General features: G+C 42.9%; 1 protein-coding gene across 1 annotated transcript in view; it reads left to right on the top strand.

Moving 5' to 3' along the window:
- Positions 1 to 8,934, top strand: part of TMEM131 (transmembrane protein 131) — a 101,803-nt gene extending 92,869 nt beyond the window's left edge. Inside the window, exons 35-41 of the mRNA XM_074859010.1 lie at positions 64 to 222; positions 938 to 1,112; positions 1,442 to 1,563; positions 1,667 to 1,763; positions 2,816 to 2,913; positions 4,342 to 4,505; positions 7,902 to 8,934. Coding sequence (XP_074715111.1) covers positions 64 to 222; positions 938 to 1,112; positions 1,442 to 1,563; positions 1,667 to 1,763; positions 2,816 to 2,913; positions 4,342 to 4,505; positions 7,902 to 8,198 — 1,112 coding nt within the window. The 3' untranslated portion in view covers positions 8,199 to 8,934. The remainder of the gene's footprint in view (positions 1 to 63; positions 223 to 937; positions 1,113 to 1,441; positions 1,564 to 1,666; positions 1,764 to 2,815; positions 2,914 to 4,341; positions 4,506 to 7,901) is intronic.
- Positions 8,935 to 13,806: the final 4,872 nt, after the last annotated feature.

Raw genomic sequence — 13,806 nt, forward strand, 5'->3', positions numbered from 1 at the left:
GCAAAGAAAGCTGTTCAGTTTATTATGCACAGACTTGCTTTTCTTCTTCTTTTGTTCTAATAGGTCCCAACAGTAAGTTAATGGAGAGCAGGCCATCAGTGTTAGCAAAATTTCTCCCCGGTGGTTCTGGACAGGAGCTAGGAAACACCAGCAGCTCAGAAGGGGAAAAGGATTCTCCACCACCAGAGTGGGACTCTGTGCCACTTCACAAAGCTGGCAGCTGTAAGTAATCGCTAGAGGATGACAGAACTAGTCTTCTGAAATGAATATCTGTAGGTAGGCTTGGTCTGTTTATAGATCTTCCTCTCTCATTTTCACTGCATAGTTGTGCTCCTGTTTTCTGCTGAGGGCCTCGTATTGATAGCATCTAGTACGAGTTGGGAGGTTTGAAACCACGTGGGCAGAACATGGGCCATTCTGCGGTTCTTCAGTGATGAACAGGATTCAGAAGCTGCTGGGGAAATTGAGGAAATGAGAATTACCGCTTGAATACTGAATGTATTTTCTACAGCATATGGGGTTTTGCTTGGTCAGGTCTGCTGCAGCCAGAGTTGAAACTAATTCAGTGATTTGTCCTTGAGAGGGAACACTGAAAACGCCTTACTGCAGCAGTTACCATGGGGCACTATTATAAGCTTTTTGGTTGTGTTGTAAGTCCCATGTGTAGGAACAGAATCACCTTCCTCTTGCGTGTGAGCATAAAGTCATCCCTCTCCATAGCGCTCACTTAGAAAGGTTTTTACTTCTGTACAAACCAGTTTATCTTGGTGCTTTCATTGCAGTACGATCTCTCCAAAAATAGGCAGTAAACCTGAATAACAATAGGTGAACGTAGACAAGGAGATACTTCTTCGATCACCAGGAACAGCCTTTGTCATAATTCCCCTTTGTTGTAATGTAAGTACTACAGGAAGATGTTTTGTGTTTCTCTTTATAGCTACGGACAACCTTTATAAACTCTCTCTGCAAACCCTGAATGCAGATGCTTTCCTGAAACAGCGACAGCCCTCGCCGACACCTGCCTCTCCATCTCCTCCTCCTCCTCCCGCATCGTTTGCTTTTGGGCCCCGAGGAGGCACTTACAGCAGCATTGTGAACAGCAGCTGCAGCAAGTGAGTCCAAGTCTGCCCCTCCTACTGCCTTCCCAAGCCCAGAACGCTGTGGAACCCCTGTGCTTCATACAGCATGTCTCCCTCTTCTCAGACCCATTTCCTCTTCCCATGGAAACTGCTTTTTTGCAGACACTGCTGTGCATATCTTACTGTGCTATTTATATTTCTCTGGGGTTTCTTACGACTTGGTAGATTGGAAAAATGTGAAATTACATGAACTGTTGATCTGCTGTTAACATTTTCATGAATGCTAACTTAAATTGCTGCTTTTTTTTACCAAACTGCTGAAGTCCAAAACCTTACTTTTTTTTTTTTCTTTCTCCTTTAAGTGAAACGAAAAGCAAGCAGCCTAATGGTACCAAACATAAGCTGGCAAAGGCAGCTTCTCTTCCAGGCAGGAATGGTAACCCCACTTTTGCTGCTGTAGCTGCAGGTTATGACAAGAGCCCAGGTACTAGAACCAGCTTGGAGTTCTAAATATTTCTGAATATTTCCTGAAATTCTGTTATTTTGTTGTTTTTTATTTTACTCATTTTATATATATATTCTTGCAGGTGGAAGTGGTTTACCAAAGGTTTCTCCAAGCAAGACAGATGTTTCCAGCAATATCAGCATTTCCCACACAGTTGTTGACAGTGATGGCTCTGACAGGTAATTTTTATATTCTCTAGGCAAATACCTAGGCCCCTAGAGAAGAAGATTGAATTCTGTCACTACCTTCCAAAATGCCATTAACGGCTCACATTTTGGTTTGTTCCTTTTATTAAACTGTTCTTTGAAGTCTGGGCACAGCATACCTCACCTTGCAAAAAAAAAAAAAAATGGAACTTAGAGCTGACCCAGAAGTAGAGAGAAGGATGTTCTGGATGTGATGGGGACTATTCCCTCATCATTCCAAGTAACTCAACAATCTTGTGTTCCCCAGGTGTCCGAACAATGAGAAATCAACTTGGCTTTCAGTATTGAGGAGTGCGTACCAAGGTCACTTAAAATAGTTTGCAGGCAGAATACCTTGCTGTACAACAATCTTTCACTCCCAGTTTTAACACTGAGACCCGAACTATCACTGGGCTTTGCGTAGGAGCAGAATAGAGCTGCGCTCAATCACGTTCCCCAAGGCACACTGTCTTTTCTGACATGTTTTGGCAGTGCATGTCTGTCTCAGTTGTAAAAAGCAGGGAGTGTCTGGTAACCTTTCTGGAATAGGAAAGAGACTTGAAGTTTCAATACGCAAGGGAATTGATTTTCTGAGCAGTTTGTGGGTGGGGTTTTGGATTGTTTTTGTAAATGTTTATCACTGGTTCCAGTTAACTCATCTGTATTTTCAAGAAGCTTGCCCACAAGCTAGAATGTGAGCATTTGTATGCCTTCTGAGTTGCTCTAAATTTTATCTGCTTGTTAAAAATCCTGTGCTATTGCTTAGACCCTATAGGTTTTCTGAAAAAATGATTAAAAGAGCCACTCACAGGTTTGTGTTGGAGCTCAGTCGACAGATTAAAGAGCGTGTTGCTCCAAGGGTGGGTATATACCCAAGAAAATGGTATTTCACTGAAATCTTTTGTTAAAACAAAAATAAGCTGAATTCCTAACTCTTGATCACCATTTGTACACGTACATTTGTACGTAGACTAGTAAGTTAATATTGTCAGTATTATCTTGTTAACGAGTTGTATATTGCTTTCCCATTGCTCCATAATATTTAGTTCGGGTTTGTGGAGTCCAATCAGCAATCCCAGCAGTCCCAACTTCACGCCTCTCAACTCATTCTCTGCATTTGGACATTCTTTTAACTTAACTGGAGGTGAGTTTTTGTTTCCAAGTATTTTTTTGTATTCAAATAAAGGTAAAGAAACAGTGTGTCTCCATTCCACTGGTCGAAGTACAGACAGTGTTCCCATCCCTGCCCCCAAAAAGGAGGACTATGTAGGAAAGTGTGTTGAAAATTTGGTGGGGTGTTCTGTGTTTCAGCCCAGAGAGAGTCAGTGGAAACTCTTAGAGTGTTTGTTGGGCTGGAAATGCTCAGTTTTGAAGTTTCTCAGGTTCAGTAAAATTTCTTGATACTTCTTTTTTCCTTAGTCTTCCTCCCCTCCATCCCTCCCCCTGAAGCTTTACTGTAGGTCTCAGAAGTGTGCCAATAGGCCTGTGGTTTCCTGAGCACTTTATGCCTGTATAAAACCATTGCTTTATAAACAAGGCAATGGCCCATCCCTCGTGTCGCTTTCCTCTTGTGTTCTGCTCTAGTGTTTGAATAGCCGCATGATGAACTGATGCATGCTAAACCCAGCAATTAATTCCTGTCTTTAAATATTTCAGTAAACTTTCCATACGTGACTACTGAGATGGGCCGGGCTTTGGTGCAGGCAGGCAATATTGTAGGGCACAGGTGCTCTGTGTACTTACGGAGATTTGCACACTGTGTTTGGAGATGCACGGGATTTTTTTTTAAGGTGTCTGCAAAAGATGATAGGCCAAGCAAACTTGCCATGTGGCATTTTCAAAATGGATCGTGTATCTGCTGAAAAAATTGCATGTCTGCTGAAAAATGCTGGGGGTCCGCAGTTAATAGCAGCTCCTGCCGTGGGGTTCTTTCGTCTTCGTCGGCAACACCGGGCGCCAGCGACTCTGCAGGATGGCACTAGGCTGCCTGGGAGCAGGTCGGTGTGTGGGGAGCAGCTCGGTGTGCGGGCCCCAAGCGAGCCACGAGCGCTGGTGCTGCCCTCTCCTTCCCGTAGCAGAGATGGGGTCTGGGCCGGGGTGCAGCCAGGGCCACCCCCATACCAGGAGTTTCCTGGAAGGGTGCGCTGTGAGGCGAGCGACAGCTGCGATTGCAAGAGGCTCCTTCAGCCCGGGCGCTGACTCCACTGCAGTTAACACTTGCTGTGAGGAACTGCCAGGACTCGGTGCTGCCGTGCGTCTGCCTGGTTCCCTGACTACTTTCGGCTAAATAATAGCAAGAACAAATCCCATAGGCCGATACTGAATTAGACACAATAAGCATATAACTCTTTTTCCTTGCTATAACTGTGAGTCTAACTTTGTTGTCAGTCTGCTGCAGGGCGTGTGAGATGAGATCTGTATTACTGTGTGACCTCTTCTAATCTCAATTCTTGCGCTGCAGCAGGGCCTGCTAGAAAAATATGGGAAATAACTGTGAAGAGTATCAGTCTGCTGTGGTTCTTGGAAAAAGAGGAAGAGTAATGTACTCAGTTTTATTTCATTTTATTTTTAGAGGTTTTTAGCAAACTTGGTTTAGCTCGATCTGCTTATGGGCAGGATGTTCAAAGAAACTGGAGTGAATTCAATAATGTTCCATCATCCATCTGGGATCCTTCAGCTACAGATTCTGTACCCTCCTGGCCAACAAGCTCAAGCTCCCCAACTCATACAACTGCAGTAAGTATTCAGTCCAAATACAGCACTTTATTACTGTTACCAACCTGTTCTGTATCTGCCATCTAATTTCATTTAGAGGATTTTTAAATTTGGATGAAAAAAATCAACTGAAGGATAAAGGAAAAGAGAAGCTGTATGTATTCCTCATTCTGTGTAGTTAAGTTGACGTGGCTGTTGGACAAAGAGTGATTAGTCCACTCACTTGCGGATGATGAATCCATGTAAATTGCTTCATATAAAAGCATTTCTCATGAGAGCATCTTGCAGCACTTACAAAAGCGTGTTCTGTTCCCACCTGCTTTGGGATTGTGGAAAGAACCATTCTCCTCCTGTGCCATGGCTGGGCACTGCCTCTGTCACTTCCAGTTTGATGGACAGTTGCAAAATAGCCAATCTGATAACTTTCAGACTTTGATTCTGTTTCCGGAATCCAGTGTTGCACCTACTTGTAAATTAACAAAAGGTTAAAAAAAAAAAAATTATCTTTCAGCTTACTAAAAACACTGACAGACTGAGCATAAGGTGAAGCCTTTAAACTGGTGACTAATTTTGATGGAGATCTTGAGCGTAGCTGAAGAAGTAGTAAAAACAACTATTACACAGATTGTAGAACTGCTCTCTGATCCTTGTGCCTCTATCTGTCAGAATAAAACTTACACCGCAACAGCTGTCTTCAGTGCCAGCTGAAATCGTTCTTCATCTTGTCTTCTGAAAATGTTTTTGTAGTGAGTAAGAGGCAGTGTTTACTTCACCTGGTAGCAGTTCAGATGGAGTGGGGGAAGGCGGGGGGCAGGGGAAGCCAAAGAAGGTCACACAGCTTCTTATAGACACACACACTCACTGATCCCACCCTTGTCATGTGGTTACAACGGTAGCTGTAACCTCCCTAAAACTATGTAAGGAGAGATTTTTTGCTTTCTGGTCACCTGGAGGGCAGATTTCTTGGCATTTGATAGAAGGAGGGATTGAGGACAACCAGAACAATCTCTCTATCTCCTAACTCTTAACATATTTCCTGGCCTCTTCTGAAAAATATTTGTAAGTGTGCGTCAGGAAGCACTGAGATGGAAGCCAGACAAATGGTATAGAAGAATTGTCAGTCTCTCCCTTTAAATACTTTGATGGGGGAGGTGGGGAGGGAAAGCATTTTAGAAGCTTATTCAAGGAGATGACTTAGTAAACAAGAAGCAGCAAATGGACTGAAATATTCAAAGCCTTTTTAATGATAGTGACTTAAGTGCTTATGGTGAGACAGGACAGGAAAGCTTGGCTGTTCCTGTCACAGAAGGTCCTTGCTCTAAGTGCTAGATAAGAAAGCAGGTACCAGGCCAGGGCTCTGCTGGTTTCTCCTTTCTGGCAGAAGAGCCAAAGCCGTTCTTGCAAACAGCGCTCATATAGCGGCTTCTGTGTCACCCTCTTTTCTAGGAAGGTTTCTGGGGAGTTGATCATCCTCCTTCTTTATTCCTCTTGCTTTCTCATGTTGTGCATAACTGCTTCTGTACTAAACAGCGTTTGAGTTCTGGGTCCCATCTCCCCTCAGGCCTTGCTGCATTACTGGTAATTCTCCCCAGGTTTCTTTCTAACCACAGTCCCTTATTCCTCTTTCGTCCATTTCCCTGCGTGTAGTTTTGTACCTCCCTCCACCAGCCGTGTAGGGGAGCAGCACTAACCTAAGGTACTCTTTTCTGCCGCTCCTTTCCTGATTGCTTCTACTTCACGAGCCGTTGCCTTTCTATCAGGGACTCCCAAACGCTTTTGGGACACATAGGAATTAGTTCCTGGCTCTTGCCCACAGGAGGAAATAAGAGTGGACTTTTAGTGTTAGGGTTGGTGTCTGAGCAGCAGAATGAGTGTTTCCTGCTGTAGCCTCAGTAGTCTAATCCTTGTATAGCTTAAATATAACCATTTATTTATATAACAGTAATAAACTGTGACCCTAGTTTGGCTCAACTTCTCAGTGACATTGGAGAGTCCTAATGACGTTGGCCCGGTTAACCCCTGAGTGTGTTCAAAACTCCTGTCCAACCCTGGGTATCAGATTCTTTGAGGATCCTTTGGTCATGTGTTAGTGTCCAACCAATCTCAGGTATGATCAGACTGAGCGTATCTTCTTCATTCCAGGGGAGAAAATAAAAACCTGAAATTAAGACACTTTCAGAGTTTACCTTGTTTATTTTTCTAAAGGGATTTTTATTTTAATCTTCAGATGCAGAGTACACTGATACTGGTTAACCTTTAGTGTGCATTATCCAAGGGCTGAGATCTTGGGAAGGGATGCCCTATTCCACCCAGTAAATCCAAACATAAGAATGTTTGTACCTTACAGCACTTACTCAACAAGTCCACTGCCTTTTGGATGTAGCAAGTTTACTGTATATTTGCAAATTGAATTTACAGCCTATGTACATTAAACCTATTGGTGCTGAGGTATATAGTGCATTAAGCCTACATGTAGCAGGTCCTGTGCTAATATTAGCATGAAAGTTATGCTAACCTTTCTCATCTCCATCTTTGGCTGCTTCCGGGTATCACTTTCCACCACCTCAGGGGTTAGATTCCTCTGCTTGTTGCTTGCTACTGTTTGGGCCTTAATAAAACAGTTGACAAAACCTGGGCCTTGTTCATTTCTGCATGTGTTCTTAGGCTTGCTGTACCTGTCCTGTGCATCCCAAATGCATTTGTGATGTGTTGCAGCACACCTGCATCTGCACCAGGAGCATTTGTCAGAGACTTCCAGCTGTCTTGAGCCAGGACAGACTTACTGGAACTCCATGACAAAGGGCCAGTTCTCCAATCCCCTCTCCCTTCATCTGGGGAAATTTTGGATGGGGGAAAAAAGTATATACTGGGAATAGGGGGAGGTACAGTGGGGCTGAACGCAGGTAGGTTCATCCAGAATGTACAGATACATCTGAATACAAGGAGATAAGTGTGCAAACAGCCAAAATAGGATCGAGGAATAGAATTCGCTGCTACCTTCCATTACAACTTGAATTTTGTTGGTTTTTTGAGACTTGAACCATGTTTATCTACCTCATTCTATCTAGTTTAATAAGCTTGAGCTTTTTGGCCCTTGTGCTAAAGCTTGAATACTAGTAGTGCTTAAATTAGTAATGGTATGGGGATGTATAAGCTCGAAACCAGCTGAAAAGCCTGTCATGTAATTGCACTCTGCAGCCCATGCAGTTACCAGATGCGTTCAGTTGACCGGTAGTAGTGTGGTTCCTCTGGGCAAGCTCTAGTAAAGGGAGTTGAAAACTCCATGTTGCAGTGAAGATGGAAGGGCTTCCACAGCAGGCTTGCTGCAGCTTAGATACTTTTCTTTTGGGGGGCTGTAAACAAGGTGAAAATAGAGGTTACGGAACGGCTACTTACCTGGCTCTGTCTTTACTGCAGTCAATCCTCGGCAACCCAAGTGGCCTGTGGTCCACCACTCCGTTCAGCAGTTCCATTTGGTCAAGTAATCTCAACAGCGGCCTTCCCTTCACCACTCCAGCGAACGCCTTGTCAGGCATTGATCTCATGGGTAGTGAAAACTCCTCTGCTGCACCTCCTCCGCCTGCCGCTGCCACCGTTGCCAATCCTGCTGAAGACATGGGACAGACCTACAATCCCTGGAGAATTTGGAGCCCAACAATTGGAAGACGAAGTTCAGATCCTTGGTCTAATTCACACTATCCTCACGAAAACTGAAGTTAAGCGAAAGGAAAGAGCTCTAATCCAGGTCATGATACAATTCTGAATGCAAATTTTGGAAACATCATTTTCAGGCTGTTGCTGGTCATTGCTTCCCGCCCCCCCACCCCTCTGCGCCAGTCATGCTTTCATCACTTGCTCCTTTTTAAAGTCTGTCCTGCAATATGGTAGTGTGAGATTGCAGATAAGCTTGAAAAAGTCTGGGTGTGGTCACAAATCCCAACTACAGCTGAAGCCTGTAAATCTGAACAGTTTCACTGGTTTCATATTTTACCATCTGCCATCTTTATTTAGGAAACGATTTGAACTATAAAAACAGTCCTGGCATGCAACACTTTCATGAAAAGTACCGGTTTGGGTTTTTAAATTTTTTCCAGTATTATCCTCCAAGTTCTAATTTAAAATCAAAAGGCACTTTGTGCTAAAATGCAGAGTATTTTTTTAAAATAAGGCTGTCTTTGGTAACACAGGTTCTAAGAATGTAAAAATGAAAAAAAAAATCAACAAAAAAAACCAACACAAAACCTTAAGAGCAAAATGGCTGAATGTAAGAGCATTCTGTTGAGACTGTAATACACTTTCTGTGCTGTTTGTACATTTGTAAACCTGAACGCATTTTTAAGTTGAACTGAAATGCACACAGCCAAGACTTGTGGAAGAAACAAGATACCTTGTGCATTTCTTACGGATACAACTTTGGGTTGTACTTTAAAATAAATACTGCTTTTTTCAAGATCTGTCTGCTGTAATTCTGTTCTCATGGTATTTTCTCAACTTGTGCGTGCATGAATCCTCTTGGTGGTGGTAGCCTTCGAGCCAAAATCTACTGCGTGTAGAGCCTATAGTAACAGAAACTTCATTGCAGATGAAACCTGGTGCCTCAGAAGCTTGGGTTTGTATAGCAGTGGAGAATTAGAAATTGTTTTCAGGGTTACACAGTGCCACCCACTCAAATTTGCTGGATAGGGAAATGCTGGAAAAATGTCTACGCTGTTTAAGTTTCCAAGTATCAGGCACAGTAGCAGCTGCTGCTGTTGATGCTATGCCCATACCTTGCACTGTTCTTGCATAGGTCTCAACAAGTTCCTTACTATTTTTAGATATGATTTATCTGTCCTGTTTTTCTTCATTAACAGTAAAGCAAGCCCCAGTGACTGTATCTTCATCTGAGTTAAAGCCAGGTAAAAGCAAAATTAGAAAAATGTTAGCAGTCACCAGCAACACAAATTATGACTCAGTGGCACTGCTTAAAATTTACTGCAGTGGATTTTTATCAGAATCCATCCTTTTAAAGAGTAAGATCTCTAGATTTTAGTTAAAACCTTTATGCCACAAGGAATATTGTATGCAACAAAATATGAGGGTTAAATAACTAATTGAGACAGTGTCCACTTTTCCAGCTCACATCATGCAAACACAATCTCTACAACTTTCAGATTGCTGTCTTCCTGCTGCCACCAGAAGAAGCTTGAAGGTATAGAGCTCTGAACTAGGAACCTGCTGGAACTCCTTTGTTCTTAAAATTTGGGTATTTCTAGAACCATGCAAGGTCATGAAACGTTCAATTTGGATTTGTGTGCAATTTCTTTCTGAGTAACTGGGCAAACAAGTATCTTATTTTGCATGCAAAATAAAGAAGAAGTAGTTAAGCTACTGACATGCCAGGGCCTGCTTCTCTGTGTGTGGAACTTGGGAAGATAATTAACTAGCAGTAACTTCAAGGTGAAAGGAGCTGCTTAAGGTAATGTGCCACCTCATTTTCCCAGAGGTGTTTATATTAGAATTGGTGCCATGGAGGATAGAAGCAGAAACTAATTCTGAGATACTAATGGTCCTCAGTGGTTTAAGCAGTTGTGAGGACTGGAAAAATATTCTGCTTTAAAAATACTTTCCTTTGAACAAGACAAGGCAACACACAAGTAATTTAGACTTTTTTCCCCAAAAATGTGAGCCGTTCTCTTGTGTTACTGCAGATAACCTCTGCTGCCTTTAGAATATTCTCAGCTCTTACTTTTGAAGAGTTTCTTCTTGAGCACCAGTTAAATATTACTTAAGTTCTAGGGGTGAAACAAGCTGAACTATGAAGATCTTTGACACAGACGTTTCAGTTTCCTAAGAGAAGAATAAACATACCTTTCTCCCCACATTTATAAGGAAAATGTCCTAGGCCTAAAGCCTTCCTACTTCTGAGTGTCTTATCTTCCTTCCCTCTATTCAGTGGTTATTTTGGAAAGCACCTTCACTCTGTTCTGCCTGGTTAAAGAAAGCAAAAGAGCTGCATTACAAAGAAGTCCCAATTGTAATGGACAGGTAAAATAAAACCTGGGCAGAAGTTAGGTATTTCTAAAGGAAAAAATTTCTAGAGAAACCTCTGTGTATGGTAAGTCAATGCACAATGCAGGTTTTGCTGCCTTCTCCCTGAGGTGTCTACTTGCCAGCTTTTATGGTATAGTCTCTCTTTACCTGCATTGAAAACACTTCTAAAATTGCTGAAAACTGGGGGGGGGGGGGGGCATGTGATGAGCCAGAAGCATCCACAGACATTACAGAGTAACAGAGAGGACAGATCTCTTATGATGAGGTAAAAATAAAAGAAAATGACCTTTTGGCAAAGCACATGTAAAGAGTCTTACATAAAAGTTTAGATGGCTTTGAAAATGTTGCAGCCTGCTGGAAGGACAACTTAAGATAAAAGAACATGGGGAGAAGTAAGGTCAAAAGCTCAGAAGCAAGGGTGGACTCTGTTTTCAAAAGCAGAATGAAGAAGACTGAAGCTCAGACCATGAGGGAAGTTCCATCTCAACTAAAAAGATCAGAGGAAAAAACAGCTTAAAGTGGTTGGAAGACAGGCTGTTCTGGAAACCAGGGAGCTTGCAGCCATTCTGATAATTTAAAACTTCTAAAACTTCTTTGAAACTGCTTCAGAGAAGCATCAGGGCCAAACTACCATGAGTCATCTCTTCCAGACCTGGAAGCTACCGGGAATATACAAAGTTCCCAGCAAGGAAGAGAAACAATTACTGTTAATTTTGGTAATTATTTTGGTGCTCCTAAAGGGCAGTTCTATTCTGCCAGCTCTAACAAATAGACTAAAAGCCTGAAAAGTTTCTGGCCTGTTACTAAAATCAGAAAGCCTGAGGTAGGTAAGTGTGGCTCTAACACGTGAAATCAGTTTAATTAGCATGAATTGTGTTTCAAGAAGCTCTTGAAAGGCCTTTGAGATTTTGTTAAAGTATAAGACCATATCAGAACAGGATCTAAAATTCCAGTCAAAGGACAGTTCCTGTTTATTTCATGGATACAGACACTTGGAATGAACCAACATACCAATGAACAGGTCTGGGCACAGCCCTGGCCACGGCTCCGTCAGCAGCAGAATGTACCACAGCTTGGCCGCTGCCCTGCAAGAGAAGTACCAAACCAGGGAGAACTCTAGGACACCGTAGGATGCAGAATGTGAGTAAACAGCAGATTCTCAACATTGGAACGGCATGGTTAAATCATACTGAAGTTGTCCACTGCACTCTAGCTGACCATGAACTGTCTGCCAAGCCAATGCGAGGTAAAATTAAGGGTGCACAAGTGTTTACCTTCACAAGGTGAGAAGCTATCTTTCACTGAAACTATTTCACCTGGAGTGATGTTTTACACTAAATATAGCTTTGACTATGCCTTGTCTGTTTTCCCAACCTGTAATTATGAGCAAGTTTCTGAGCTTCAGTGTTTCGGCCTCATGAAACAATGACGACTTCAGCTCGCGATGAGTCAGTTCGTTAGAAGAGCCACGCGCTGGGATTGGAAATAACCCAGCTTCTGCTGTATGGGTGCTGCAACTGGAAGAGCATTCAGTCACCTCATTTTAAACAGGTTCTGCTTCAAAACTGAGTCTTTTGCCCAGTGCCCGTTTTCATCTAGCACCAGTCAAGGATGGACTTCATGTTCAGCTGGTGCTTTAGTCACATCAGTACCAAAGCAGTCTTCGGGATGACTGGATCAGCACACTCTCCAGCAGCCTTCCAAACACAGCTGCTAGTCATACTTACTACTACTAGTTAGCTACTTAGATGCTGTGTGATCCAGCAGCAAGTGGAGCATGACTTCTTTTGATAGAGAAAACAAGAAATCAAACAGAGAGCAAAGCCACAAGTGTCTGCAGGAGCTAGAGGAAATATAATGAAGCACTAGCCTAAACCCTAGGGGACTAAGAAAAATTGAGAGTGTTAAGCAGCAATGAAAAGCCTAATAGCACTACGTTTGCTGGAACAGGAGGACTGTCCTGAGCAAAACTTTTTTTTTGTTTTTGAGCAGAACTGTGTAAAGGTAGCTGCTCAGATCCAAAACCATCAGTTGGGTCAGTTGACCTTAAACAGCAGATTACGTAGTACAAAGAGAAATGCAAAAAATGGAAGGAAATGTCAAGAAAGATTTTATGGCCACTTCTTCAGGAAAACCCCTTAAGGTGTTTTTGTCAAGCTAGGATCACCAAATAGTGGTCCTTCAGGAAGGACCCTGTATCTGAGACCTGACTTCACTATCTGCCTCCTGTGAAGCAAATGTTTGAGTCAGAGTGTCATTAACACTGAATAATACCGGATCATCAGGAGGTACACTCTGTCATTACAAGATAACACTCAGGTAGTCCTTGAGTGGCAGCAGGAAGCGAGTGGGACAGTCTAGCACTGCGATAACGGGATTCACATGGGATATGTGCCAGAGAGTACTTAGAGGAAGTGAAGCACACCAACTGCCCTGGAGTCCAAGACAGATTCTTGCAAGCTGTGAAAAATCACAGTTCAATTACTTGCCCTAAACAAGATGGGACCTGGAGTCTGGCATCCTATAAGAGACAAAAGGTATTGGCTGAGGAGGGCGCAGGGGGAGAGATACCTCTAGGAAGAAGGTACAGGCGGTCCATTTTATAATTCTGGGGCTAATAAAATATTCCCAAGGAAAAAAAAAAAAATTAGCTATTCTGGAAAGTTTCCTGAGCATTTTTTGGTATGGGTCCACAGCAGGATGAAGTCACTTGTGGTGTTTTGGCTTAGTTACAAAGAACTTGCTGGGAAGCAAGTCTACCAGGGAAGTGAGCACCTGGAGCAGCTTCTGCCTTGCCCAGTATCACTCACTGGCCCCTTCTGGAGTTCTTGTCAGGGAAGTCAATACTCACTGAAGAGAGGACGTTAACCTGCTTCATGGCAATGTAGAAGACAACAGAAGCTAGGGCAGATGGCTCACTGCCTCTCAAGAGGGAAATGCACAGAAGCTGGAATCAGACAAGAGCCTAAAATGCTCCTGGGTATGCTTCTTTGCTGGCTGCCACTGGCTTTCTGGAAGGAGAAAGGGCTTTTAGCCCCTTCAGCTTTACAATGCCCATCCTCCTGGTATAGTCTGACCTCATCAGTCAGATTAGTTACCAGCAAAATTCTGCCAACACTGAAGAGCTTGGCAACGAAGAATGAAGAACATCCCTAAAAACTATGCAACATTCTGCATTAAACGGGTATGACTCAGCTTACGGCTCGCAGGAAAATTCCTGTTGTGCTGTATAAACTAGGAATCTTTTCAGACAACAGTAATTTCAAGGAATATTCACTTAGGCCTTGTT

This window comes from Strix uralensis, chromosome 2, assembly GCF_047716275.1.
Source record: "Strix uralensis isolate ZFMK-TIS-50842 chromosome 2, bStrUra1, whole genome shotgun sequence".
NCBI lineage: Eukaryota > Metazoa > Chordata > Aves > Strigiformes > Strigidae > Strix > Strix uralensis.